The 26,784-nt window shown below is 43.5% G+C and overlaps 1 protein-coding gene across 2 annotated transcripts; it reads right to left on the bottom strand.

Moving 5' to 3' along the window:
* Window positions 1–530: 530 nt before the first annotated feature.
* Window positions 531–22,093, bottom strand: prox1a (prospero homeobox 1a). Of its 2 annotated transcripts, XM_061777319.1 has the most exons (7): window positions 21,814–22,093; window positions 19,881–20,272; window positions 18,902–19,477; window positions 17,199–18,428; window positions 14,302–14,409; window positions 7,424–7,618; window positions 531–1,893 (listed from the first exon to the last, which is right to left on the bottom strand). In XM_061777319.1, the coding sequence occupies exons 2-7, from the start codon at window positions 20,214–20,216 to the stop codon at window positions 1,708–1,710; spliced, it is 2,631 nt and encodes an 876-aa protein (XP_061633303.1). In that variant the 5' UTR covers window positions 20,217–20,272; window positions 21,814–22,093; the 3' UTR covers window positions 531–1,707. The 2 variants fall into 2 exon arrangements, with proteins under 2 accessions (XP_061633303.1, XP_061633312.1); XM_061777328.1 differs by lacking the exons at window positions 531–1,893; window positions 7,424–7,618 and adding an exon at window positions 11,429–13,475.
* Window positions 22,094–26,784: the final 4,691 nt, after the last annotated feature.

Below are 26,784 nucleotides of genomic sequence, written 5' to 3'. Positions count from 1 at the left end.
TAGTTGGGATTGCTGGGATTTGAGCCCACGCCGGTGATGGCAGTTTGGTGCCACGTTATGTCAGCGCACACAGGACATGTGTGGTGTGTGATTGTGGTGTGTACACTATGTGTTGGTGGTAAGTGTCATTAGAGGAGATGAAAATGTCATAATGAAGGAGGCTTGCAGAGGCGTGGACACCCAAAAACAGGGACAGGGAGACAGCGCCGAGGAGGATGGTTCGGTATCAAGGGCAGATGGGCCGTGTGTGTACTCACGTGTGAGTTTGAGTGTGTGCGTGCGCGCATGTGCGTGCCCCTGCGTCTTTGTACTGGCTAATCTAGGCGTCAGCAGCTTTTTGAGGCTTTTGTGCTGACAATAATCACATAGCGCTCCTCTTTTCAATTCATCAGCAACAACAAGGAGGGATCACATGTCCTGATGGAGAATACAGCGAGAGAGGACGACACAGTTAAAGTGGTCATCATGTTGCCTGGTTACTGCTTGGTTTGATGGTAAATGCCACAAAATACAACATACTCCACTTTTTTTGTCAATAATTTATTTTCATGTTGCAGTGTGATGATCGACTAAACCAGAGGTCAAATCTGGAGCAAGCCTTAATTAGAATAATTAGCCTCAGAATATTAACAGCAATAATCATTATAAATAAAACAGTATCAGAATGGTCATATTTGTTATCATGTCTAAAAATTCAGCAGTGTAGTTTTAGCTGCTGTTAAACATGGCACACATGACCATTTCAGCTTTTTGACCCTCATCAATGCCCAGAGTAGAGAGACACCATTTGATGGGAGACATGAGTGTTAAATACTCACAAATGGGTTTTTATCACTGTAGCCAGTCCTCCCCTATACCAAGGTGGAGGATGTACAGCAATTGTGAAAAAGCCAGGAACCAGCAGAAACAGGAATGATTGTTTTTGTGAATGATCACCTTTCAGTCCAATAAACACTTTTAAACAGCAAATCCACTTTTCACTTTAACAAAAAGAAATGCCCTTAGGTCTTTTGATTGACGAAATATTGAATATAAAATAGAAAGCCAACTCGTATTTCCCTAATGTTGATGTTGGAAAAGAACATTAAACAAATGAAGCTTCAAACACACTAATAAATACCATAGGCTTCCTAATGTTAATTTGCCTGAATGCAGCACGAGTTAGATGTGCCATTCTGTCAGAACAAATATCCATCAAGTCTTGCCACACTGAATGACACAAACAGAATGTAAACGTAAAAGGGAAGTTAAAGGTTTGTGGGAATGCTACGGAGCTTTACCAATCAGGAAGTGTGTGTTGGTGTGCATGAGCGTGCATGTGAGAGTGTGCAAGCTTATACGTACAAAGGAGGAAAGCAAAAATACAGAAACATCACTTTTTTCCTCATAAATGTCCATGACACTTAAAAACATATCCAATAAAAAGATCTTTATATATATATTATCTTCTTTATTTCTAGTTGTTTCCATTCACTGTCCGCAAAAGGATGACCAACATGCATGGACGGGCGACGAAGAAGAACATCTTTCAGTGCAACTCTCAGTTGTTTCTTGCGAGCATCAAGAAGAATGTTGTCTTTGTCCATAACAAACTTCTCTTCGCATATCAGGGTCCATCATAAGCGTCAGCGAACAACACTTTCAAATAACTTTCACGTTTGTCGTGACGGTCCGGGGTAGCTGGCCGGGCTTCCCGCGTCCTCCTTGTCAGTCATGCAGGAGTTCCTGGAGGCAGTTTGGGGACTTGAAGGTTTCCGGGACTTCGCTGTCCAGCTTGCAGATCACCTTGTAGATCGCTTTCTTCCATGACGGGTCAGCGTCTTTGCCGGCCACGATGGCATTGAAGAACTCACGAAGAGTCACCTGAGCCACCTCGAGAAATCGATCAGGCACCTGGAAGACCAAAAAAATTTTTCCAGATCTATCTCTGAACACACTTTCTATTTTAGTAACTGAACTCACATGCATGTGTAAAAAAGATGAGACACTTCTTGTGTGTCTGTGTGTTCAGGTGCGTGTTTTTCTTGAAGGCCAATTGCAGAGTTCCAGTCATCCTTTTTACATGATGCCCGTGTGTGTGTTGTGTATTCTTAACAAGCAGAATAACACACACCCACACAGACACACACACACACGCTCAAAACACGCAACCATGGGCACGTTTTTTTTTTTTTCCTACTCCTCTCCCGGGGGCAAGAACATACAAAGACAATAAACAACCTGACAAGCTCGCTCTCCCTTTTCTTCATCTTTTTATGTCTCATTTTTGCATGGCGATGTACACGCACGCACACACACACACACACACACGCATACACATGCTGACTCCTCCAGACAAGGTGCATGCTCCTAGACACTACAGCAAAGTGTGTAACCCTGTCACACGTGGCAGGACACGCCAAGGTTAGACGCCACCAGAACGGATGGATTGCCCCCACCACACACACACACACACACACACACGTACACACACGCACACACACATGCACGCATGCACACACACGCGTAAATGATTCCCTAGACTCTTGTACAATACATTCACCCTCTCTCTTTTTTAGCAGGCCCCTGGAGACCACAGTTGTTTCAATGAGGCCCTCTGTCACTGTCCTGCCACAGACACGACTACACACAGGCGCACACAAAATACTACGTCAGATGAATTAAGTGCTTAGACATTAAATGCACCTGAGCTAATAATCAGCGTACACCAAGTAGAAGAAAGATACTGATTGCTTTGGTTGGTTGTGTTAATATGCATAATAAGGGGTGCTTCATGCAGTGACGGCTTCATCCTGCCTTCATCCTCATCAAGTGATGCCAATGTTGCTTTCATCATCAATCTCAACGCTGAGGGGAAAGCCATATTAAACTAGTGATGCTTTTTACTGCAAGTACATGCTGAGGAATGTAACCTCTGACATGCTGACTATTGAGATGCACTTTGCTATTGGTCATTATTGTTCTATCATCATGTGTGTGTTTCTGTGCGCGTGTGTGCCAAAAGACAAGCATCTGCTTCCTTTTTCCTCTTCTTCACGGTCTCTGCTGTCAGGACTGGCTTTCGTCATACTCTCCTGTTTTACCATTAGTGTCCAGAAATATTGTTCTCTTGCTTTGAAATTTCCCATTTCCTCCTTTTTCATACATCAACATTACAGAAAGTCGCACAATATAAAGAGATCTAAAGTTTAAAAAATAGTAATCTGCGTGTTCAAGGAAAATAATGCTCAGGTTTGATTGACACTGTCAGAGACATACATATAAGTCATGTCATATAGGGATATACTGGTGAAAGAATTTTTTGTTCACTTCTTTTTCAGCAAAAGAGTGATGAAACTAATTTACCAATACATGCAGTGTATGCACTGCTGAGATTTTGTGTGTTTGAAGATCACAGAATACAATATTATTTGGAACTGTTTTAATGGTATTTTAGACACGAAATTAGATTTATTTGGCTGGTGTTTGTGCAAAAACAGATTTTTTTTTTTGGTTTGTTTTTTCTCCCGGCTTCACAATTGCGTGTTTTTCAATGAAAGACAATGCTCTGGTTTTCAAATTGGTTACACCTCTAAATCTGAAACAGCGTAAACATTCAGTGCTCTTTCATTGTTTGAATAATCAATGTAATAGGACACACCTGAACAACAAAACCCAGCTGTCAGTCACATGTTCAAGTACTTTGGCTCACATAAAAAAAAATGGCTGTATTCCAAAACAAAAAGTTGTTTATGAGATCCTGATGTAAATACCTGGAAATAACAGCTAAATATTGAGCTTTAGTCAAACTAAATGTTTTCATTCTGCAACAAAAAATAAGGAATTAACATTTGTGTTCCAATACTTTTCTAAGGGAGTGTATATTGCGATCATTTTCAACCACAGGTCTGTTGTCATACATCTTTTGTTTTGGTTATTGTTTCCTTGCCAGTGTACCTGTTGTGGCCAGTGGGTGTACATACAGAAATAGTACAAATTGGATGTATAATTCCCGATACTTTTAGAGGGTTTATCATCAGTTTAATGGTTAATAGATCAATAGTCTCAGCATCACCACAAGGACAGTGGTTAAGTTTGTCTTTGTTCTTAGAGGAAGGGTCTGCGTTCTGAGATTGCTTATGTGTGTGTCAGTGAAGAGGACAATAGCCTGGGTCATCTGACCGAGAGGCAGCAGACCAGTCGTATCACATGACAGCGGCTCAAGGCCACGTCTTTGTTAGCCGGCCCATTGTCAAAGCTGAGGAGACAGCTGCGGAGGGGAATCACTGTGTACGTACACACACACACACACACACACACACACACGCACACACACACAGGAAGCTCACACACCAACACAGAAACTGTCCCCTCGTGACTCCTCATGGCTCAGTGACAAAGACGATGCCTTCTTCTTCTTCGTCCCAACTGGAAGACACTTGCACATGCGCGCACATGTACGTACGTGTTCTCCAAGCACATCGCTATATTTATAGTGACAGAAACTGGCAGGTGGCTTTGTCTGCAGTGTGGTCGTCTCTCTGTCCAGCAGCACGACAGACTCATTCTTTCATTCTCTTATTCTCATTCTTTATGAAATCTTTGGTTGATTAGCAGCTCATTTGCATCAGTGACTAACTGGGGATTTTGTAACATTGGTTGCCTTAATTAAGTGACTAAAGTAAATAACAAACCAGACAGCCTGTTAATGCTGAGCAAGAGTATTTGTTTAGAGCTGTGGGTATTAGATGAAAAAAATCCTGCTGCTGTTAGAATGGCAACTGTGATCGGAGCAGGGCCTCTTGGCATGGGAAAGAATAGGGAATAAGACGAGTGAATGGATGAATAAGATGAGAGGAACGACGAAAGAGTAAAGTAACAGTGAAAGGCATGAGAAGTTGAACCTTTCATGTGGCACAGTGCTTATGAAATCTGATAGCCCTGAAATGTGAGCCCCCCACGCCACCTCCAAGGTGTGTATGTGTCTCATTTGAAGTCAAAGGGCAGAATTTGTAAGTCACCACACCCAGTCTTCAAAGGAGGGGTCTTTCAGTGCATCACAATTGAATATTTGTGTATGCATGTGTTTTTGTACATGTGGATTTGTGTGTGTGTGTGTATTTTTTTGCCACAAATAAAAGTACTGCAAATTGCAGAAATTTTCTGCTAAAAATATGTAAACACGTGTGCGTGTATTTTTATACTTCACTGTATCCTGTTTCTGTTGTGTCGTGCAAAGTCCTACCTCTTGAGTCGCGTACATTTCCCCATTTTGCAAATATTTTACAACTCTTAAAAGGCTTGTGCAAGTTAAGGATGTCATGCCCAGTGCTGCTGGCAGACTTAGTGGAGACTCGTCAGTCTGTACCCAAAAAAAAGTAAAAAAACAAAAAAGAAACATTTCTCTTCCTCTTGGCAGCGGCTAGAAGCTGACACCTTCCCCCGAGTGTCCTGGCAAAGAAAATCCCTCTGTCTCTTTTTGTTTTTTGAAGATGAGACTATTCCCCGTTACCTTTCCTTTTCTCTCACCGCCCCCTCCTCACGCCTCCCTCATTAGCCGGCGGCCGAGCTGTAATTAGGACAAAATACTTGCAGAGAAGGGGCGGTGAGCGACGGTTGGGGGTTGGCCGGTGGGGAGGTTGTGTATGGAGGGGATGCAGGAGGAAAGTGCGGTGCACAAGAAAGAAGAGTTTTTAAAAAAGGTAAAATGTTGGCGGAGAGAACGAGGCAATTAATGGTGGTGCAACAATTATGGCAACCAAACAATCAAACTATAGCAAGGCAATAATTTTAAATGTGGACTGCACGAATTACATTAAAAGTTAACTGAACTCTGTGATGCTAACTAGATGTCCAAGTTGTTCTAACCAGGCGGCGGACAGGTGAGCTGAGAGGAGACGAGGAGAGAGCTGCTAAAGATGAATGAGGCTGATAACCGATGAGGAGGACACAGTCAGAAGGACAATGGGGGGAGGGGGATGGAGGGCTGACGAGGGACAATGCAAGGTGGAACTGTGATGCTAAATTTGGCTAAAAGGAGAAGACTCCTGTGCGCGACGGAGACTTGCTGAATCGGCCGCGGTTCCGGTTTCACGCCTCCAAGCTTGACAAAGAGAAAGAGTCCCTGGCCAGTAATGTTCCCTCAGGGCAGACAAAAGGAAGGAGGCAGGTGAAGGTGGATGCAGACAGGAAAGGCATCAAACATAACGCAGGGAAATTTGGAACACTTTTCATATCCTCAGCAATCTTCTTTGAGGTCTTTGTGGAACTTGTTAAGATAGTTGTATCAGTTGCACCTTTTTTAAAATAAAGGTCTAATGCTGAACTCATCAGTTTTTAAAAGAGGCTCTTCAAAAATGACCCTTAAGCACCTGAGCCAAGATAATCCATCGACTAGACAGAAGAATCCTCAACAAACTCAAACATAAATACTTACCATGTGTGGCAGAAGTCACTTGACTCCAGTTATACAAAATACTAAAAGTGAAGTGTTGTCCCCTCAAGCTTCTTCTCAATAAGTTGAATAAAAGTGTGTGTTTTTCCTTCCGTGCATGCACGCTAATGGACGTCTAAATGCTGCTGATGTTGTGTCAGAGTTTAAAGGCCCTGAGGTCCCCTTAGACTAATATTGGGAGAAGAGAAGTGAGGGGAGAATGTGACTTCGGCAAATCGCTTTGACAAGGACACCCACGCCTTGAGCGGCGTCCTCTTTCGCCTCGTCGAACACACACAAACACACACACGCACACGCTGCAACGTCCACACCTCAGCAGAAAATCGGGAGGTGACTGTTGCGGTCTGAACAGCTGACTTTGAGGGCGTTTGCTGAAGCCAATTTCTGTAAACCATTTGGCCCAATCTACTCTCAGCATTTCGGACCAGATGTCATTCAAAATCACGTACTCTTACCCATATGAATAATTCCACTGTGTAAGGTTGTATTGGGACTGGAAGTATTGGTTCACTCGCCTGCGATCTAAAGTATGCAGGTAGCATGGGTTCAGTTCCCACTCTGTGGCAGTGTTAATGCTTATCTATCTCTGTATGTGCCCTGTGGTTGACTGGCAACCAGTTTGCCCAAAATAGCTGGACTAGGCTTCAGTTTACATTGACTCTGAAGCGCTTCAGGAACTGGATGGATGGATTGGGACTGGTGGAGCGTTGAGGAAGACCCCTGCTACTTCAAGCATCTTTGATCGGATGTATTTTATAATGTATAGAATCTCAAGCGTACTTCTTATTAAAACAGAATGAAAAGACATAAGTAAAGTTTTATCAAGTGCAATGACTGTACATTGGGACAAGCCAAGTCACAACAACAACAGCAGCTGTACTTTTGAATGTGTGACTTTAAGAGGCGCTGCTTCGTGAGTGACCTTTTTTTCTTACAATAAAAGAGCCGACATAGTGACAGACAGTTATGTGTCAATGAACCTTTGCTTACCTCAAAGTCATTGGCTTTGTTGTAGTGCATGTTGAGCGCCCGGAAGATTTCAGAGTCGCGGCCGACCGCTAGATCCTCGACAGCAGTCACACCCTCGTTGATGGCCTGCCGGGCATACTTCTCCATCTGGATGTAGTAGAACTCTCTGAAATTGCTGAACCACTTGATCAGCTGGGAGGTGATGCAGCGGTTGAACTGCAAAAGTGGAGAGGAAAGGTCAGAAAGGTCCAGCGAAAGTCATCCGGTGCTCAGAGGGAGCGAAAGCAACATTGTGACAATGAACAGTAATTGGTTGACTTAAAGTGTGTGAAAAATACACATTGGTGTGTATGAAACATGGAAACACATTGACAGCCTAGTGAAAGTGTGTTTGTGTGTGGTTATGTGTGTGTGCTTGTGCATGTATATGTTGCAAGGCGGAAAAACAGCTTTGACATGGAGATTAAGCTTGGTATGGTTACTTACAAGACACCATTGCATGGGGAGGGCATGCAGGGATTGGTTAGGTCGGAGGTGTAGCAAGCGATAGCAAAGGGAAAGAGATTTGTTTGCACCTTTACCTAGGAGTTGGTTACACAAATCACGGGAGGGGAAACTGTGCATGTGTGAGTGTGTGTGGTGTGAGTGTGGGTGTGTGTGACAAAAAGGATTCACTAGCTTCGTAATGTGTATTCATCAAATACTATGCTGCAAAAATAGATAAATCAATAATTATTATGTTTTTTGCTACAGTACCATAGTTGGCCACTAGAGCCGTGAGATCAGGAGTACATCCATCCATCCATTTTCTTTACCGCTTATCCTTACTTGGGTCACGGATAGGCTGCTGGAGCCTATCCTAGCTATCTTTGGGCGGGTGGCGGGGTGGCGGGGTACACCATGAACCGGTCGCCAGCCAATCGCAGGGCACAGAGAAACAAACAGCCATTCACACTCACATTCACACCTACGGGCAATTTAGAGTCTTCAATCAGCCTACCACGCATGTTTTTGGGCTGTGGGAGGAAACCGGAGTGCCCGGAGAAAACCCACCCAGGCACGGGGAGAACATACAAACTCCACACAGGCTGGGCCGGGATTTGAACCTCGGTCCCCAGAACTGTGAGGCAGATGTACTAACCAGTCGACCACCATACATTGGAACTTAAAAAGTTTAATTCATTCCATGACCAAGTTCGCAGTGCAAGTTACTTGTACAGTGGAGTCCCGCATTCTTGCGGTTCAGCATTTGCGGATTAACCTATTTGTGGATTTTTTGGGGCAACCTATCCCCCATTATGTGTGGAAACTCCATCTTATTTATGATATTTTTTTTCCCGTGCCCACATTTATTCATATTTTTTTACTCAATCCCCTGCTTATTCACATATTTTTCAGAAAAAAATAAATCTTCATGGCAATTATAATGAGCATCAATTATTTACAGATTTTTTGCCATTTGCTGATGGCCTGGTCCCTATCCCCCATGAATAGCAGTGCTCAGCTGTAATTCAAATCAACATTTCACAGTGAAATGAACTGAAATGCCATTAATCCATTACAGTAAAAAAAATAAAAAAAATAAATAAATTGCAGCCATTATTTTTTTTTTACGTTTCTAATAAAAAAAATAGGATTCTATTGTACAAAAACAGAATAAAAGCTAAGAAAACAGAATGTATGAGATTAACTGGTTTTAATTTTGTATAACTACTGCACAGCATAACTCTGCACCCGAGCTGTGTGACTTTGAAGAGCACTGCCAAAAAGTGACCAGTTGGGGTACTTGTAATTCAATGCACTACTGTAGTCAAACATTCCAGCCACACACAATGTGGAACACCAATATCCCCCCTTCACCCACTCAAATTTAGCGCTTCCTGATTGTTGCTCTCCGCAGGACACGAGAGGCGACAAATCGCTGAGCGTGAGGCATGCCACTTTGTGTTTACAACCAAAAGAGGGAAATGGAGCAGCATCAGAAAAAAGTGTCAAGTGACGCTTGCACCCCCACCCCAGACGCCCTTCCCACATGCATGCCAGAAAGCCAAACTTTAAGAACCGCATGCGCTGCACCTTGGCACATTTTGGGAGACGACTATTTGAATGTGGACAATAAACATAAATGGTCTCTGTCGGCTCTGTTCAATTTTGTTTGTTACGGTATTGAATCGATACACCAACATCAGATACGGCCACTGTCGTTGGCTAATGTCCAAGTATTGTGCACTTTAATGCACTTAATGAAGCTTAACATTGTTATCTTTGGACAAACGTAGTTGCTGCGCTATTTGCTGTGAAAAGCTGAGCAAAACACAAGTTGGAGACTCGTGACCCGGTCATTACTCTGTAAATGCAATCTCATGTGAAAATACGTTTGAACACATTGAAGCATTTAACGTTTTGAGTAAAACTGTGAAAAGATACATAAATCTATCTGATTATGATAAATGGCCCTTTATTTGTACAGTGCTTTCCTACCTTCAAGGTATGCAAAGCGCATTAACACTGTCGCCTCATTCACCTGCTGATGATGCAGCATCAGGAGCAACTGGGGTTTCAGTATCTTGCTGAACGATACTTGGGCATGGTCAAAAAGGCTGAGGATCAAACCCACAACTTTTGGGTTGAGAGAAGACCACTCGTCAAGGTGAGCTGTGCTGCCCCATAAATGGCCCTTGTGTTGTGTTCATGTCTCCATTGATGCCTTAACATGGACTCCTGAGAGCTATTAGTGAAAGACAGCACAACTTTGCTGTCAGGGTTCAATTTTAGAGCCTCTCATATACTGCCCTGCAGTTCCATTATTGGAGCCGGGAGGGCGCTTTGTGTGTCCCCCCCCCCCCCCCCCCTCTGTATTCAGCACCTGTCTTCAATCAGCCTCATCACCACCGGTGTATATAAGCCTGCCTGTTCCCGGAAATCCTTGCCTAAGTATTGCAGCCTCTCCTAGCGGTACCACGGCCCACCTTAAGTCAAGTAAGCTCTACTGTTCCTCGCTTCCCTTTTTAACTCTTGTGTCTCCTCGTTCCCAATGCTCCCCTGTTTTCCTGACCCACGTCATTCCTGCCACCAAGCCAGCCGCCTGTTCTGTCCACTGCCTGCCACCTGTCCACGCCGTCGCCTGCCAACACATCCAGGAGCACCTCCATAACCTTTCCTCAATAAACTGTTCATTTTACATCTGCCTCCGCCTGCTCTTGGGTCCAGCTACTCCCCACACGTGACAGAGCCCTTGCGTTCCTCTTCGAATTTGCTGCCCCTTAGTTCCATCTTGAGAAAAGATGATATATCCTTCCATTGCAATGTTGATGACATTCAGATTTACAGTACAATGTCCCACCGAAGAAGAAAAATGTTTTCTCAAAATTATTATCTTGAAGACATTAAAGCCTGGATGGACTTGAACTTTTTAAATTTGAGAAAAGAAAACAGAAGTGATGACGATTTACACCAGCGGCTCTTGATACCCCCGCCCCCCCGCCCCCTTCTGTTGACTTGGGCCCCTTGTGAGGCGAATTTGGGTTGTAAGTTGGACCCTGACTTAAATTGGATTGTCAAATTGATGCAGTAGTTACATAAGACCGCATTTTTTACCTTTAGCAACTGGTCGAGGAAAAGACATTTTTTGCACAGCAACACTTTGAAATAGTAATCCATGCATCACATCTCGGCTGGATTACTGGAATGCACTTCAAATTTCAAGTTGGTTCACAATGCTGCTGCTCTCCTCTTAACTTGGCTTTCAACTCAGCATGAGACTGCCCTTGGTTCTAGTGTTTTATTGTTTTTTCATTAACTTTTTCACTGTTTACAAATGTTTTATGATTGCTTTGTTTTGTTTTATTTGTATTAATGTACAGCACTTTGTTTCAGCTGTTGTGGTGTTTAAAGTGTTTTATAAAAAGTTGAGCTGAGTGACGTTGCGTAAAATACGTACCTTGTGGTGAATCTGTATGAAAAAAACAATTTGACAAAATTACTTTTTTATTGGCTTGCATAATATATTCACTTATCTTAGGTGTAATTATCAATTTTGATTTATTGTAAATGTTTCATCCACTACATCGTTCATCGCATAACCAATGTATCACTTCACTATCATTACTGTGAAATAAAATGGTAATATGCCCAACCCTTGAGGTTGTTTAGATTCTTAATTAGCTTGAGTAAAAACACATTTTGTCATCTTGATTGTTTAAATAATTGGTAATGGAGCTGATGCTGGTTCACATCCTAATCTTGTTAAATTGGCTGTGTAACTCCAATTATCAGGAAGGAAAAGAGGCGGGCAGGACGCGAACTGATTCCCAATGAAACAAAATCAGCCAGCCTCTTAAGGAAGAGAGTCCAGCGTCATGGGACAGACTGTATGCGTGCTCATAAACCTCCTCTGACAGGAAACTTGGGTGTGAGATGAAGAGTGTCAAATTAATCCACATCCCCTCCAGTCTTAACAAGGCCTTAATTGCTCTCGCGTACTCTCTCAAGACAGGATGGTGACAACCTTGAAGTCTTCATGCTCATATGTGAGTGTCTCCTCAGAAGGAGAGGGATATTAGCGTTGTTTGCTGTGTGTGTGTGTCTGTGTGTGTGTGTGTGTGCGTGTGTGTTTGTGCATACAGTATGTGAGACTAAAACAGCCGTGCGCTCCAACCCACTTCCCACAGCATGCTCGGCCGTGAGTCTCATCTTTAAGAACTGCTTTCCCAGAGACAAGTCCATTCAAGTCCAATTAGTGTGAGCCATTCAGGGTCCTAATTCCCTTACAGTGAATTTGCCTGATCCTCCGCACACATGGTACTTATTGTTCCCTCAGAGGGAGGGGCGGGATGGCAACGAAAGCGCGAGCGAGACACTGACCCGGATTTTGAAAATATTATAATGAGGGCGATGAATGCAATGGGACAATGAAACAACACATAATAAAGTAAAAGGACAGCCTGGCTCATCACAAATAGGATTAGCTGTGGTTCAATTTATATTAAACGAAGTAATATCCTCCCATAGATACATATGCCAGATTAATGTGGATTATCTGTCAATTAAAACCAAATGTAACAATGAATCATTATTTGCATAAAATGTTAATATACAGTAAACGACGCTTTTCTTAAAGGAAGACAAGGCCAAAGAATTGTTTTTTTTATGTAGTTTTTCCTCGTCAATCGTTGAAATTACTAAAACGGACTAAGGCTGGGACAACATCCATCCCATCGACCGAAGTTTGTTGACATGATATGTCACACACACACATCATTAAAATACCAGCCTGCATGTTAATTCATCATGTAAATCTGCTCCTTTTCAAAATACGAGATGATATTGAAAGTAAACCTATTATGGACAATAGCATTGATAATGTAATATAAAATGAGCTTCTTGTGACATTGAACTCACCCGACACCTCATTAGGTACATTTGCAAAAATCCAATGACACCCAGCACAAGAGCCCTCTTGTGATAGGCACAGTGAGAGTTAATTTAACAACATGTTTATTACTGTGGTTGTAGCTTGCAGTAGTGCATCTAGGACAATACTGCATCATAACCATGAAACACTTTGTTAAATTAATATTTCCCTGACAGTATCAAAACTGAACGTTATAGTCTCTGTAAAGGCATTATTTTCCATACGGTTATTACATTAAGTCTCACTTCTATGTGTGCAGGATAGTCTAATGTTGTGGCCAATGAATGTATTTTATCAGTTGTCAATTATTTTGTGATGTGTGTGATAGCACATTTCCAGTACATGTGTGTGTTTATAGTTAATGGGCCATCAGTCTCAGTCGCACACACACGAGCAGCAGGTGAGCTTAGTAACCTTGTGTTTGCCTAGCAACCCCATGTCCCGGCGACCCTTGTTACCATGGCAGCCAACGAGGATGTGGCACTGCCTGAAGGAAGTGGTCATGGCAGATATGAGCCACAGGGCAGCTGCTGTGTGTTTGTGTGTGTGTGTGTGTGTGTGTGCTTGCGTGCGTGCGTGCACATGCACACTCATTTGAATGCGACGTCCCGGATCAACGAAGGAGCCGTATGCTCTTTTTGCAACAAAACACATCGCAGCCTGTAAACACAAAACAATCAGCGGCTTTGTTTTAAAGCTGCCGTTGTTGTAATTTGTTTATGCCCGCCCTCCCCAGTGCACTCCCGCTGTCATTTTCTCAGAACCATCCACCCCCACTACACACACACCTTCCATCTGTGTTTCTGTCAGTTGAACTTAACTTTAGTTAATACACACCTTTTTCTTCTTCTTCTATTATTATTATTACTATTCATATTTCACAATTTTTGAGACTTATTGGGCTAATCTGTGATCCTTTGGTGCCATATCTAAGTAAATGTGTGTTGATATGACAATTAAAGTTCTTGAATCCTTGAATTAATTTTGGATGATTGGATGTTTTATACTTGCCTTAAAAATAATTGAGCTGAAAGTGAAAGCCGTGTGTATGTTTCGAAGGACAAGATAAGAGGTTGAGGTCAGCATGGGGGAGGATGAAGCAGTTTGGTACCCCCCCACCACCACCACATACACCCACCATTGCCCAATGAAGGCCGATTAAGGCCAAAAACTCTTAATTGTGCTCCAAAGATGTGACAGACTGGAGTACCCATCTGCATCATGCATGCGTTCGCACAAATGCTCACAGTATGAAATAAATAAACCAAATACACACACATACACTAACGGGCTACAAAATGCATGATGGATAATTTGGCATCACATTCCCGCACACCTGACCTCCTCTGCAGCTAAAGCCTGCAGCCTTTTTATTTGTAATTGTTTTTTTTTTTTTTTTTTTTTTTTTATTTGCTTACAAATTCCAGAGAGGCAAGCTCGAGTGAACAAAACGGTGTAAAAGAAACACAAAGGCCCGGTTGCTCACCTTGACATCAGAGAAGAAGATTTTAAGCATGTTGGAGGAAGGATAGCGAGTGTAGAAGAACATGAGCTTGGCCTTCTTCAGGTGGTTGGGGGACAAACCCTCTTGGGTCTGGAGAGAATAGTTAAGGTGCCAACAAGCAGTGATTCACTGATGAGGGTATGCTGCACCACAAGCATTATTTAATATATACAGCTCTCGAAAAAAATAAAGATACCACGGCAAATTAAACAAACAAAAGAAAAATAAGAAGTCTTCAAAATCTAGGATGGACTTTGGAGCCAATGCTGCATTCTATGCTCGAGTCGCTATCATAAAGTTGTTTACAGAAAATTATATAGACGCTCGAGTTTCTTTGCATCTTAATGAAAATTTGTTGGCATTGACTCATAAATTGGTACATTTTTTCCCAGAGATGTGTATATGTTATATTATTATAATTATTATAGCTATTCTAATTAATTTGCACCAAATGACAAAACTACTGAACTGATTTACCTAGTGGAGATCTGGCTCTCCTGTAGTAAAAACTGTACACTCTGATAACATGTTGCTTTGGATGGTGCATCACAATATCACAGAATAGAACATTTGCAAATAAAAGTGTTTTAATAAATAATTGGAAAGCAATTTGACCTATAAACTGTATAATTCAAGTAAAGAAGAACACAATATTTGGGGGAAAAAAATTAACTGGTTGTATCATAATGCTCCCCTAAAATGCATGACAGGGGAAAAAAAATAGATTTAAAATGCACACAGCCATCGTCTTGCAATCCCACAGTCATTCCTGGATATCATCCGCTCTGCACCAATGTGTAGAAACCAGAAAAATACAAATTGTAGAGACCTTGGTTGCGGTCTGATGGTCTGTGTGTGCCTGTTTGTGTGTTCATGTAATACATGTAAGTGCGACAGCTGTGCCCCACCACTCTGCCATTTTGCCACCACATTAACAGCCCTATAATCTATCAGTGGAGATGAGGCAATCAATGTAACCCCCTGCAAGGTCAATTAGCATGCATGCGCACACACACACACACAAACCCCAGGGGCCCAATATGGCCGCAAATAGGAGAAAGAAGATAGTGAAGTGTAACGAAAGAAGAGAAAGCAGACATTTGTCTTTTTCGTCCTGCGATTTACTTCACTTCAATTGGCTCCATTTGGTTAGCTTTTTGTGCTTTATCACAAATAAGTCCGAACACTTTGTGAAACTGGAGGTGAGTCGTGCTCAGTCATCCATCATTCATTCAGCCGCAGATACGCTAGCTAACATCCAGTGACACCATTACCTGTTTAACATCCATGCCAACCTGTCACTGTGGGGTGAGGAGTACATTGGATCATACATATGTGTCTCTGATGCGTGTTTTGATGTAACAGCGAACAAATACGTGTGATGAAGTCTTGTGTTGAAATGTGTGTGTGCAAAGGTAACTGAGAGCTAGGGAATAAACTAGGCAACTGAAGCTCCTTCCTCCTCTCCATTGTCTCTTTATTGTGTGTTGATCCTGATGTGTGTGCTTTGCGAAGGACTCACTGCATCAGCTGTAACATGACCTTGCAGCCAGGTGTGTGTGGGGGGGGGTGGCAAGTTTAGGAGGAAAGAGTTGGGGGGGCAAATTCATAAATGAATGGAGTACATCTGCTCAGCTCTGCACGAAGGATTATCGATACACAGACCGCAGTGTTTGTGTGTGTATTTGTGTGAACACGTCATCCAAATGATCACTTTGACTTGAAGCTAATGACCCTTGTCAAAGTTGATCCTTCTGTTTCATTTTAAATTGTAAGAATGAGATTATGGAGGTTAATTTTTGCGCTCCATCTTTTATCTTACTTTTCGCATGACATTTTACCAATGTGTATCTCAAGTTGGTGGCACTTTCTGAAAAGTGTCGAAACTTGTCTTTTTTGTTGTTTTTTTCGCTAGAAAAACTGAGTTGATGGCAAATCAGAATCTTTGAAAAACTAATGATTTCAATGATTACTTTTCCTCTCTGAATGATTGTAAAATCATTTTGGAACTACACAAACAGCAGGATCAAGAGGTTTAACAAATATTCATTTTTTAAAATTGAAGCAACATCTAAATTAGCTTTGAAGCACCACTGAGATCAAATCATTGTAACTGCAAGGAATTCCTGTTTGTAAGGTTCAAAGTCTCATTTTCCTCCTCACTTTGTTCTTCAAACCGTGTACTCGTCCCTGTTTGCACGTGTGTAAATGTGACTGCGGGAAGCCCTCTCCATATGAAAGGTTAGGAATGAAAAGATAAACAGCTACCTGCAAGCACCTGTCCACACGCACGCTCTCAGAAAGGGCGACCATGCATGTGTACGTGTGTAAAAGTGAAAGCCGTGAATGCACACACAGCTGCTGGAGCAAGCGAGTGTAGAGGCCAACGAATCAAAGTGTAGGTAGGAGGAAATCAAGGAGGAAGACGGCGTGCTAAAAGTGGACACCTTTTGAAAGCTGGCATCAATGAGGTAGAGCGTCTTTTACTCTCTTTGAAACACGATTAGCTTTGAGCTGTTGTTCACAAGGTGTTGACCCAAAGTTCCCCCCCCCAACCCACTTGCTTTGAGCGTTTATGTACAAAGTCTGTGTGATGAAAGCGAGTAAACGGCACAAGAGCGAGCGTGAGGCGCGCAAACTTAAAAGAAGTTGAGAGAGCAGCGTGCGACCTGTTTAATCTTCCCCGCTCTTGCGAGACCCGGCGCACCTCGTTTCATCTTCCCGTCTCGCCACGGAAACAAGAGGGAACCAATTAATGAGGACTAATTGATATTAAAGACTTTGTGCCAGTGGTGTCGGCAGCTGCTACACCCAAGACATCTCACACACTAACACACACACCTTCACGCGTATACATAGTCTTGCAGTGAAAAGGATACAGTGCTGCTTGAGTACGGTGAGATGTCTGCCATATCTGCCAGGTCGCCACATTCAGACTTGATGAGAGACAGCGACAAACCTTCGGGCCCGTGTTGACTCGGCGAGCTCTGCCTGTTATGGTGGTGACCCAGATGCCCTCCTCCAAGGGTAGCCATTTTGGTTCTCAGGCTTACAGTTTCACGGGTCATGTCCATGGAATCTGGGGAGGAGTGAACGTGGTGGTGGTCCTTGGGCCTAGGGTTATACCCTGTCCCACCACCGTGCGATTCGAGGGGGCTGTGAAAGGGGTAGCCCATGAGCGGGAGAGGGAAAGGGTGGCGAAAGGATGGAGGGCTGAACCCAAGAGTGGCTGCGAGAGGGGAGGGGTGGAGTGGGGGATGGTGGGAAGGTGGAGGAGGAGGAGGTAGAGCTGGGTTGCCATTCTCTTCGCCTCCGCCGCCGCTGCTACCACCACTCTTGCGCACCACCAGCGGCAGTGCCTCTGTTTGATCGTTGGATGTCGGCACGCCGCTTAGCCTTCCGTTCAGACCGTTGAACGAGTCCAATGGGCTCGGCACTATTATGTCGCCGAAGCAGTGCAGCCTCGGATTGGAGGAGTGGTAGATGGAAGTGGGGCTGCCGTCACTGTGAAGATTGAGGGCAAAGGCACCACCGCCAAAACGAGGGTCCGGGGTGAGGGAAGGAAGTGGGCCAAAAGGCAGGGGACCAGAAGAGGATGAGTTGGAAGAAGAGGAAGGGGCAGCTGGCGTGCTGTGGCAGCCGTGATGGTGGCTGACGGCCTGCTTGGGCAATGAGAAGCCTTTAACGACTGTGTCAACAACCTGCGAGACGGCGCAATTGAGCTCCTGCTTCAGTGTCTCCGCTAACTGCCTCCCCCCTTGCCTCTTCATCCTCCTCTCCCCATTCCTCTCTTCATCATCCTCCTCCAGCCTCCCCACCACATCCTCCTCAATTTCTCGATCCATCAAGGCCTGTTGTCGCAGTAGGGCTCGGGCCCGGTCGAGGAACAAGCCCGGGTCCAGCTCTGAGAGGTCATCATGGCGGCGGCGCCCTCTGTCCCTGTGCCTCTCCTCTAGGCCATCAGAGCGAATACTGTCCTCAGACAGGTTACCGTCCTCGTCCCTCTCGCCGCCTCCGTCCAACCTGCCACCCTCGCGGTTCTCCTCCTCCTCGTCTGTCTCGGAATCGTAGATCTGGTAGAACTTCTCTTGGAGTTGGCGCAGTTGCTTCTAAACAGGAAAGAAGCAGAGAGTAATCACCATATTGACTTGAGGTCAAAGGTGGATGACTGGTGACTGGTGGTGACACAGCATAAACAGATGTAAATATAGAGAAGAAAGGTCAACTGCACTTGAGATTTTGATTTATTGTTGATTGACAGATTAAGATCTTGTGGTTTTGCAGAAGAAGAAAAAAACTAGCACAGCAGTGGCATGATTTTGAGAAGCAGGATATTACTCTTCCATAGCCTTATTTAATGAGTTAATAAAAGAGGGGTTGTGCCAGGATTTCATTTATTAATTGACAGTAAAAATGATTTAGTACTTGCTACTTTTTTACTCAAAATACATTTATTTCATAGTCTTGACATTTTTACTTCTGAAGTATAGGAGTTGAGTCAGTACTTATACTTTCACCAGTATTTGCTCTTGTACTGCAATACAAAGTGTGGGTATTTCTGCCACCTCTGTTGGTGACCCACCTGCATGTCTTCCAGCTGCAGTTTGAGCTGTCGCCTCTCCTCCTGCCGCTGCTGCTGCCTGGAACACACCAGCTGCGTGAAGCCGTGCTGCTGCTGAGGCAGGCGCTGCTTCCTCTTGTTCTCCCGGTACACTTCGCCAGCACTGACCCCTCCTGCCCGCGAACCGGGAGAGCTGAGGAGGGAAGAGGCGCAATCGCTTCGCCTGTGGCCGTGACTATTGCCATCGCCTCTATGCCCGTTATTGTTGTCGCGGTTGCTTTCCTGGCTGTGATCGTCAGTGCTGGGCCGGACCAGCGGGGAGTGACTCATACCACGGATGATATTTTCCACCCGAGCCCGCTTCGCCTGAAGGTGCTCGTCCGACAGCCTGTCTAAGTCAAATGTGGAGAAGGACAGCGGCTGAGTGTGCGAATTGAGGTTGGAAGGAGGTAGCGGTCGTCCGAATGACGGTGGGGCCGAAGGGAGAGGTCCAGGCGAAAGGCAGTTAGACGGGCTGTCCCGGTCCTGGGAGGAGGAATTGCTGCAAGCATCCTCAGCCTGGATCTCTGAGCCGCCACTGGACAGAGCGCCACTTCCCTGAAAAAGACAACGGACATATGCAATTACGGGTTGGCTGATTTCTTGAGGGGAAGAAAAAGTTTCTCAGTGAAATGAGTACACCCCTCACATTTTGTAAATTTTATACTGTATCTTTTCATGGGACAACACTTATGAAATGACACTTTACAACAGGGTAAAGAAGTCAGTGTACAGCTTGTATAACGGTGTAAATTTACTGGTCCCTCACAATAACTCAACACATAGCAGTTAATGTCCAAAATACTGGCAACAAAAGTGAGAACACCCCTGATTGAAAATGTAGAAATTGGGTCCAAATAGGCGTTTTCAGTCCCCGGTGTCGTGACTCAGTGTTACGTCTTACTATATATTGATTTATTTGGGTGCAAAACAAAACAATCCCATGATAATTAACAAGTACCTGGAAGCCGGAGTCACTCGCCCCATTCTTCACCATATTGTTCTTTAGGAGCTGTGAGATGATGGTTGCCCCGGTAAAGGGCATCATGGCATCCTCGTACGAGTTGGCCCTTTTCAGTAACTTTCTCAAAACATTGGATTTCTCCCCAGTACCGTTGCTACCGCTGTGGCCTCGACCAACTAGCGAACAATCTCTGTCCTGATCAGGGCTATGCGATTGGTTCATGCGGTCGAGTAGGATCCCCGTGACACTGCCCGCGGTCCGTTTCACACCGATGTCAACTCGTCGGCGCTTGGTCTGTCTGGTTAGGAGCGCGGCGCTGTCATGATCAGGCATCACGCAGGGCGGCTACACTGACCATTACCAGGCGTCCTCTCAAAGGCACTGCAACTCTGTGGAGGGACACATAGTTGACAGCTATTCATCCATTTTTATACCATTTGTCCTCATTAGGGTCGCAAGTGAGCTGGAGCCTATCCGTGCTAACTTTGGGGGAAATGTGGGGTACACCCTAAACTGTTCACCAGCCATTTGCGGGGCAGACATATAGACAAACAACCACTCGCTTGTATTTACACCCATGCACAATTTCGGTCTTTAGTTATCCTAGAAGGCATGTTTTTGGAAGGTGGGATATGCTAACCACATGTTCCACTGTGTTGCCTCAGTTGACAGCTAATTAACACTTCATTTATTGTCACTTAAGTTTCACAATGTATAATGATGATTAACGTCATGAAAGGTTTTTTAAAAAAAACAACCTGTCATTGTATGTTAAAAAAAATGTCTTTCATATTTTGACATACTAGCAGAATTCTCAACACTCACAACAGAGTTCAAAAGCAACCTTCTGTCTCTAACCTGCATGCTTCACAACAGAAATTGCCTGGCAAACATCAGCTATGAAATAAAAGCAAACATATATTTATAAATATATATACATGCACACACATACTGTACAATATGGAATTAAGGGGGAAATAAAAGTGAATTTGGAATGAAAAAGCAAACATCCTGTAAGGATGGGAGATCTTTGCCAAGACGTAACCGTGCTTCTCCACAAGTGAGAAACTTGCAAAGCAATTTGTCATAAAGCGAGTGGATGTCTGTGTGTGTGTGTGTGTGTGTGTGTGTGTGTGTGTGTGTGTGTGTTTGTGAGTGTGTGTGTCCGACAAACAAGCAAACTCACACACTCTTTGTTTAAACTACTGGCTCGCTTACACTCGTCAATCACTCACTGCACTGCACTTTCTCTCGTTCGCGCGCGCGCGCACACACACACGCGCACACACTGGTCTTTGTATGTGTGAGGTCCAGGTTGCTCTCTTTTATGCCTTCATCTAAATGGCAAAAAAATAAACTAAAAAATGTTCATGGCTTTGAAAGCATATGCGAAACTGCAGATGTGTCAGCTTGCATATTCACCAGGAGTAATTTAGAAGTGTGTGGTATAGAACACGTTTTAGAATTTGAGACAAAAATCTCATTCATGTCATATTCATGCACTAAAAGGTGAAATTACTTTAGGGTAAGTTTGAGTGAAAGTCTTGTTCGTTTTAGTCAGGAACTTTACCCTTAATTAGCTTGACAAAACAATGAATTTCCTTTCGGGACAAAAATAATTTAAAAAAATGATTAAAAAGTTCTAAAGGTCGTCTAGCCGCACCAAGCTACCGACTCAGACATTTAATTTCGAACTTACAAAAAAACCGAATGTTCCATTCCACTCGCAGGACGCTCGCACGAGCAACATGCCAGCAGAAATAGTTTGAAATATTTTCCAAATTTAAACGTAACCCCGTGAAGTTGGCCACCCAAATATAAACCACTCTAAGCACACGCCTGGACACTTCACAAACGCACACATAGCCGTGCTGAGGGCGATCTGGCATGTCGGTCAATCAGATTGATCGCGGCGCAAGTTTGTACTCACTTGGTCTTCCTTGGAGTGGGTTCGGCCCAGAAAAGAGAGAGAGAGCCTCGCGAGACGGATCCGCAGCCGCCGTGTAAATCGGAGCAGTTACTTGACTGCGCCGAAGCGGTGATGAGAGTGCGGCGTCCAAGGCGGACCGGTTAAGGCGCACGTGAGAGGGGACAGCTTGAAAGAGAGAGAGAGTGTGTGTGAGAAGCAGAGAGCGCTTGCCTCCTCAAAGGATGACCGATGTTGGGGGTACCGCGCGCGCACCGGCCGGTCTTCCACTTTCCACACTCGAGTCGTCTGAGCGACAGACTACAAGACACCACGCAAGAACCTCGGAGAAGAGCGAGGAAGGGAAGCCAAGACGCTGCGTCACGCGAGGTAACGCCCCCACCTGACCAATAAGGAAGAAGAACCGGGACCGCCGCTTTTTATTTAAGAGGAGCCCGGGAGCGCACAAGCGGAGGACGACTACGATGCTGAGGGTAAACCAGAAAGGTTGCCTGGTCCGCTCGAGGAAAAGCGCCCAAAATCACGAGGAAAAGACCGACTGTATGTGATACTGTATACGCTTACTTGAAAAGGCATTGTATGGGTTAAATTATTTTCTTCCAATTACAATAATATCAATTGATTTCACAATAAAAGTAATTCAGCTCCTCACTCTATGTGCTTTTTTTGCAGTTGTGAACACGCGCTGCAGCTCACCCAGTTCTAATAAACGCATGATTTACATTAAATTGTGTCAGCTTCCTCACTTAAATGGAAAAGCGTCTGTTAAGACGCACAGTCGCGACGTAACAAAATGTGTAAAACCGTACGAAAATGGGCGGCGACAATACATTGGCAATGGAATTTATTTATTGTCCCCATAATAAAACCTTTACAAATATTAGACGCATCTTGTTTGCCGCGTGACTCTTCTGAGTGAAATACATTTCTCGAAAAACAAAATGCAGGAGCCATGGACGCATTTTACAGGATACAAAATAAGTCATTCTAGGTGTCACAATGTAACCCATTGGAGAAAAGAAGAAAAAAAGTGTTAAAATTTTGTTTTTGGGTAGAGGAAAAGGTGCCAAGTGGTGAAACTACACTTTAGGCTACTCTCGAAAATGTGCGCTTGAATACAACTAGGCCCGTCCCTTTTTTTTTTTTTTTGTATCATAACAATAAAATTTGGCAAATCTGTTCGCTTTTCACTGCGGTTTTGTCCAGAGGAATGTCCACGTTAAACATGACTGTCCTGGGAGACCCGTATCTGAGCACACATGGGCGCCTTTTGAATAGCAGTATTATTATCAGCAGCAGCTTGTCTCGCCCAAACACACTTTTGTTCCTAGTAAGTTGTTCAAGTGTTACAAAGCAAACAAGACTGCTTTCCCGCGTGAGGAGTTCCGTGCCACGCAGATTCTCTTTGCATGCAGCCAAGCGGACCTCGTCCTCCTAATGATCTCGCCACAATTACTTGACTGTGTGCCGCATGCGCTCACACACGCGCGCGGAGCTCGTTTCCCACTCCACAATGTGCTGCAAAGTGCAAACGACGTCAAACTTGCACGAATTAAGACATCCACGTTGTTGCGATTTTGTCGTGTGCACTCATTCGAAAGAGGAAACTTATATGCGTGGCTTTTGGTTTTACACAGAATATGAGGCCAAAATAAAAGCCTGCATGTGTGTGCGTGGTCGTGTGCGCGTGCGCGTGCGTGCGCGCTTGTGTGCACACTGTCTGTGTAGCAAGCAATCTTCTTATCTGCACAAAAGGAGCGGACATTTAATTCGCAGGTTTGCTTCATCTTGCAGTAAAATTGTTAAAAGTGATAGATTTAATATCAGGTAAAGTTATTTAAAAAAGACACATACGTTTAATGTATCACATCTAAGTCTAGTGTGTAAATATTTACAGTCTTTATTTTTCCACAAGAAAAGAAGAAATCATATTTGTGTGTGTGCTGTGCTGATTGGTGCGCAGTTTAGTGTGACCTCCCTTGAGGTTCTGAATCTGTTAAATTAGTTTTCTTAAAATTTCAGTTTTCGTTTATTGCACACTATTTATATAATCTGGGATGACAATAGATCATTTGTAATTATTTGAAATAATTTTTATTTGTGCTGAAATAGAGAAATTTAAAATGCTTGAAATGTTCAGCTAGAGTAAATTACCCCACAAAAAAAGTTAAAGCTCAAAGGTTCAACAAATACAGTCCGGTTGCTGGCTTTCTCCCACATCCCCAAAACATGCATGGTAAGTCAATTGAGGACTCTAAATTGTCCTGAGGTGTGAATGTGAGTATGAATGGTTGTTTGTGCTCTGCGATTGACTGGCGACCAGTCCAGGGTGTACCCCGCCTCTCGCCCAAAGTCATCTGCAATAGGCTTCAGCACACCTGAGACCATAGTGAGGATAAGCGGTACAGGAGATGGATGGATGGATGCATGGATGGAAATTAATAAATCAATTCCAGAGTCAAACATTTCACAAGTGACACACTAGCGTTGTTAAAAATTAAATTGAAAAGCAATCATCATTGTTAAGGGTAAAACAAATAAAAAGAGACACTGAAGGTAATTTGCAGGTACTATTTATTAACGTGTAATTGTCACATAAGTATATGAAGTTAACAATGCTACTGGAATCTGACTGCTTATTCTTCTACTCACGCTTTTTTTTTTAACACTCCTTGTTGAGATTGGTTCTTCTTTTAAAACAAGTGTTGTCAAGAAAGCCAACTGTTGCAGAGCAAAAAACAAGCGTGTGCAGTTAATCCCTGAATTTTCACTGCACTAAACTCTTATGAGGTACACTGCAGTCCAATACGACATGCAACTCCGTAGCTTCATGTTGATGAGTGAGCATTGGGGCAGTGACCCTTGAACTATACAGTTTGGGTCAACTTTGATCTGTTTGGATGTTCAACAGCAATAACCATTTCCTAAAAGTAATTCTTTCACTGTGAAATTTGAAGACTTTTCCTAAAGTAACACAAAATTCACAAAAATGAAAATACAGTATTTTTAAGTGTCATTCTTTTGTACAAGTGGTACAAAGTTTGTATACAGTGAGGCTGTTCCGGGTCAAATATGACTTCCCAATCTGTGTTAAATCAAGAAAAATTGTGGAATGGTGGAAAGCTCACACTCCGACAGTGGATGATTTTTTTTTCTTTCAGCAGCAATAGTGGATACATGAAATAACAAATAAAATAGCAGGCAGGAAGGACAATAGAACATATACCCATTGTATATGTTCAAACACATTACCATAATATGCATTCAAATGTACACTGTGCAAAATGCAGGTAGTACATTCAGTGCTTCTTATAAGGAGGCCATACAGTATATAAAGGAGTTTAATTTTCACCAGAGAAAACATTCATACAAGAAGCACATTGCACATAATAAAAACCAATGTAGTGGGGACTCAAACTGGGATTCAAATGGCCATGTAAATGCTATCATCTAATGAGAATTTTTGGACTGGAATCATACTACTTACTTTATTCTGAAAAAAGCTACAACTGCTGCCACACCGCAATTACCTAAAATAAATATATTTCATGATGCTTAGCCTTTGTTTTTGCCCGACGCCATTTTGACTTACTGCGCATAGTTTCTGCACATATGCATAGTTGTACAGGACTGTAGTTGCTGCAGTTGATCACGCAAATAGCCGTAGCCCATAGCCCTCCACCGAGATGATGATCTCCGCGGAAGGAGGCATCCAATAGTTGCCCGATGTTCTGAGGACCCGGGTTCAAATCCGGCCTCGCCTGTGTGGAGTTTGCATGTTCTCCCCGTGCCTGCGTGGATTTTCTCCGGGCTCTCCGGTTTCCTCCCATATCCCAAAAACATGTATGGTAGGTTAATTGAAGACTCTAAATTGCCCGTAGCTGTGAATGTGAGTGCGAATGGTTGTTTGTTTATATATGCCCTGCGATTGGCTGGCGACCAGTTCAGTGTGTACTCTGCCTCTCACCCGGAGTCAGCTGGGATAGGCTCCACCACACCCACGACTCCAGTGAGGGTAAGCGGTAAGGAAAATGGAATGGAATGAATAGAAGATCCAACGTGGCAGCGGATTGTCAAGAGCTAGTCACAGTCTAGAAAGGAGGGAGATTGTCCCAGTCAGTATTAGGGTTGGGCATCGCGAATCGAGAACTGATTAGAACCAGGACTAACGTTCCGGTTGTCTCAGAACCGTTCAAATAAAAACATTTCGGTTCCCATTTTCGATGACTAGTCCTCCAGCCGCGAAGAAGAAGTGGTGAAAAGCAACGAAGAAGCGGCGTAAACCAATGAAGAAGAACGGGCACGATGACATGCTTGTGCCCAACGGCAGCGGCGGCGAACAAAGGTGTATCTTAAATTTGTTAAAATGAATCACCAGTTGCCTCAGTGCAACACTTGGAATAAGATTATATTGTGCAAAGGAGTTTTTCTCAATGTGTAGTGTCTGACGCGCGGCGAGCCTCAGCCTACACCGTGCGGAGCTTCAGTGAAGTCACCTCTCAGTCAATTGGGTGAGTGAAACAATAAAATATGTCTATGCCAACATTTAGACAACTAACAAGGTAGACGGTTGGTTGCACTTTTGCACTGATGGTTTTTAGCATTTATTTTAGTCTTCAAACCAACGTATGCACCGATGACCAAAAAAAAAAAAAAAAAGAGCTTAACCATAGCAATTTTACATCACAATGAATTGGTACAAAATTCAGATCAACGTTGTCTCACAGTATCACAAGCACTAACCTTGTGCCTCATCGGTGGGTAGGGAAAGGAATCAGTGTTTTATAGCATTTGGTTCCATCCATTAAATAAAACAAAAAAATCACCAGTGCCGTGTGAAGTTACTTTTCATGCCAAAATGTTGATTTCCAACATACCCTTCAAAATAAAAGGCTACAAGCTTAAAACAAGAAGTTAAGTTAAAGCTTACACATATAAACCATTTGACGTGATGAAACAGAATACAGGGGCAGC

The sequence above is a fragment of the Phyllopteryx taeniolatus genome, chromosome 1 (assembly GCF_024500385.1).
Source record: "Phyllopteryx taeniolatus isolate TA_2022b chromosome 1, UOR_Ptae_1.2, whole genome shotgun sequence".
Lineage (NCBI taxonomy): Eukaryota > Metazoa > Chordata > Actinopteri > Syngnathiformes > Syngnathidae > Phyllopteryx > Phyllopteryx taeniolatus.
The sequence above is the reverse complement of the archived record's forward strand: the minus strand, read 5'-3'. Positions and strand labels throughout refer to the sequence as shown.

Coding starts and splice junctions, on each gene's coding strand:
- prox1a (XM_061777319.1), bottom strand. CDS start 20,216: ATGCCTGATCATGACAGCGCCGCGCTCCTAACCAGACAGACCAAGCGC. Junction 14,410..17,198: donor CACCGTACTCAAGCAGCACT/GTATCCTTTTCA, acceptor TATTCTCTCCAG/ACCCAAGAGGGTTTGTCCCC. Junction 1,894..7,423: donor ACAAAGCCAATGACTTTGAG/GTAAGCAAAGGT, acceptor TTGGTCTTCCAG/GTGCCTGATCGATTTCTCGA.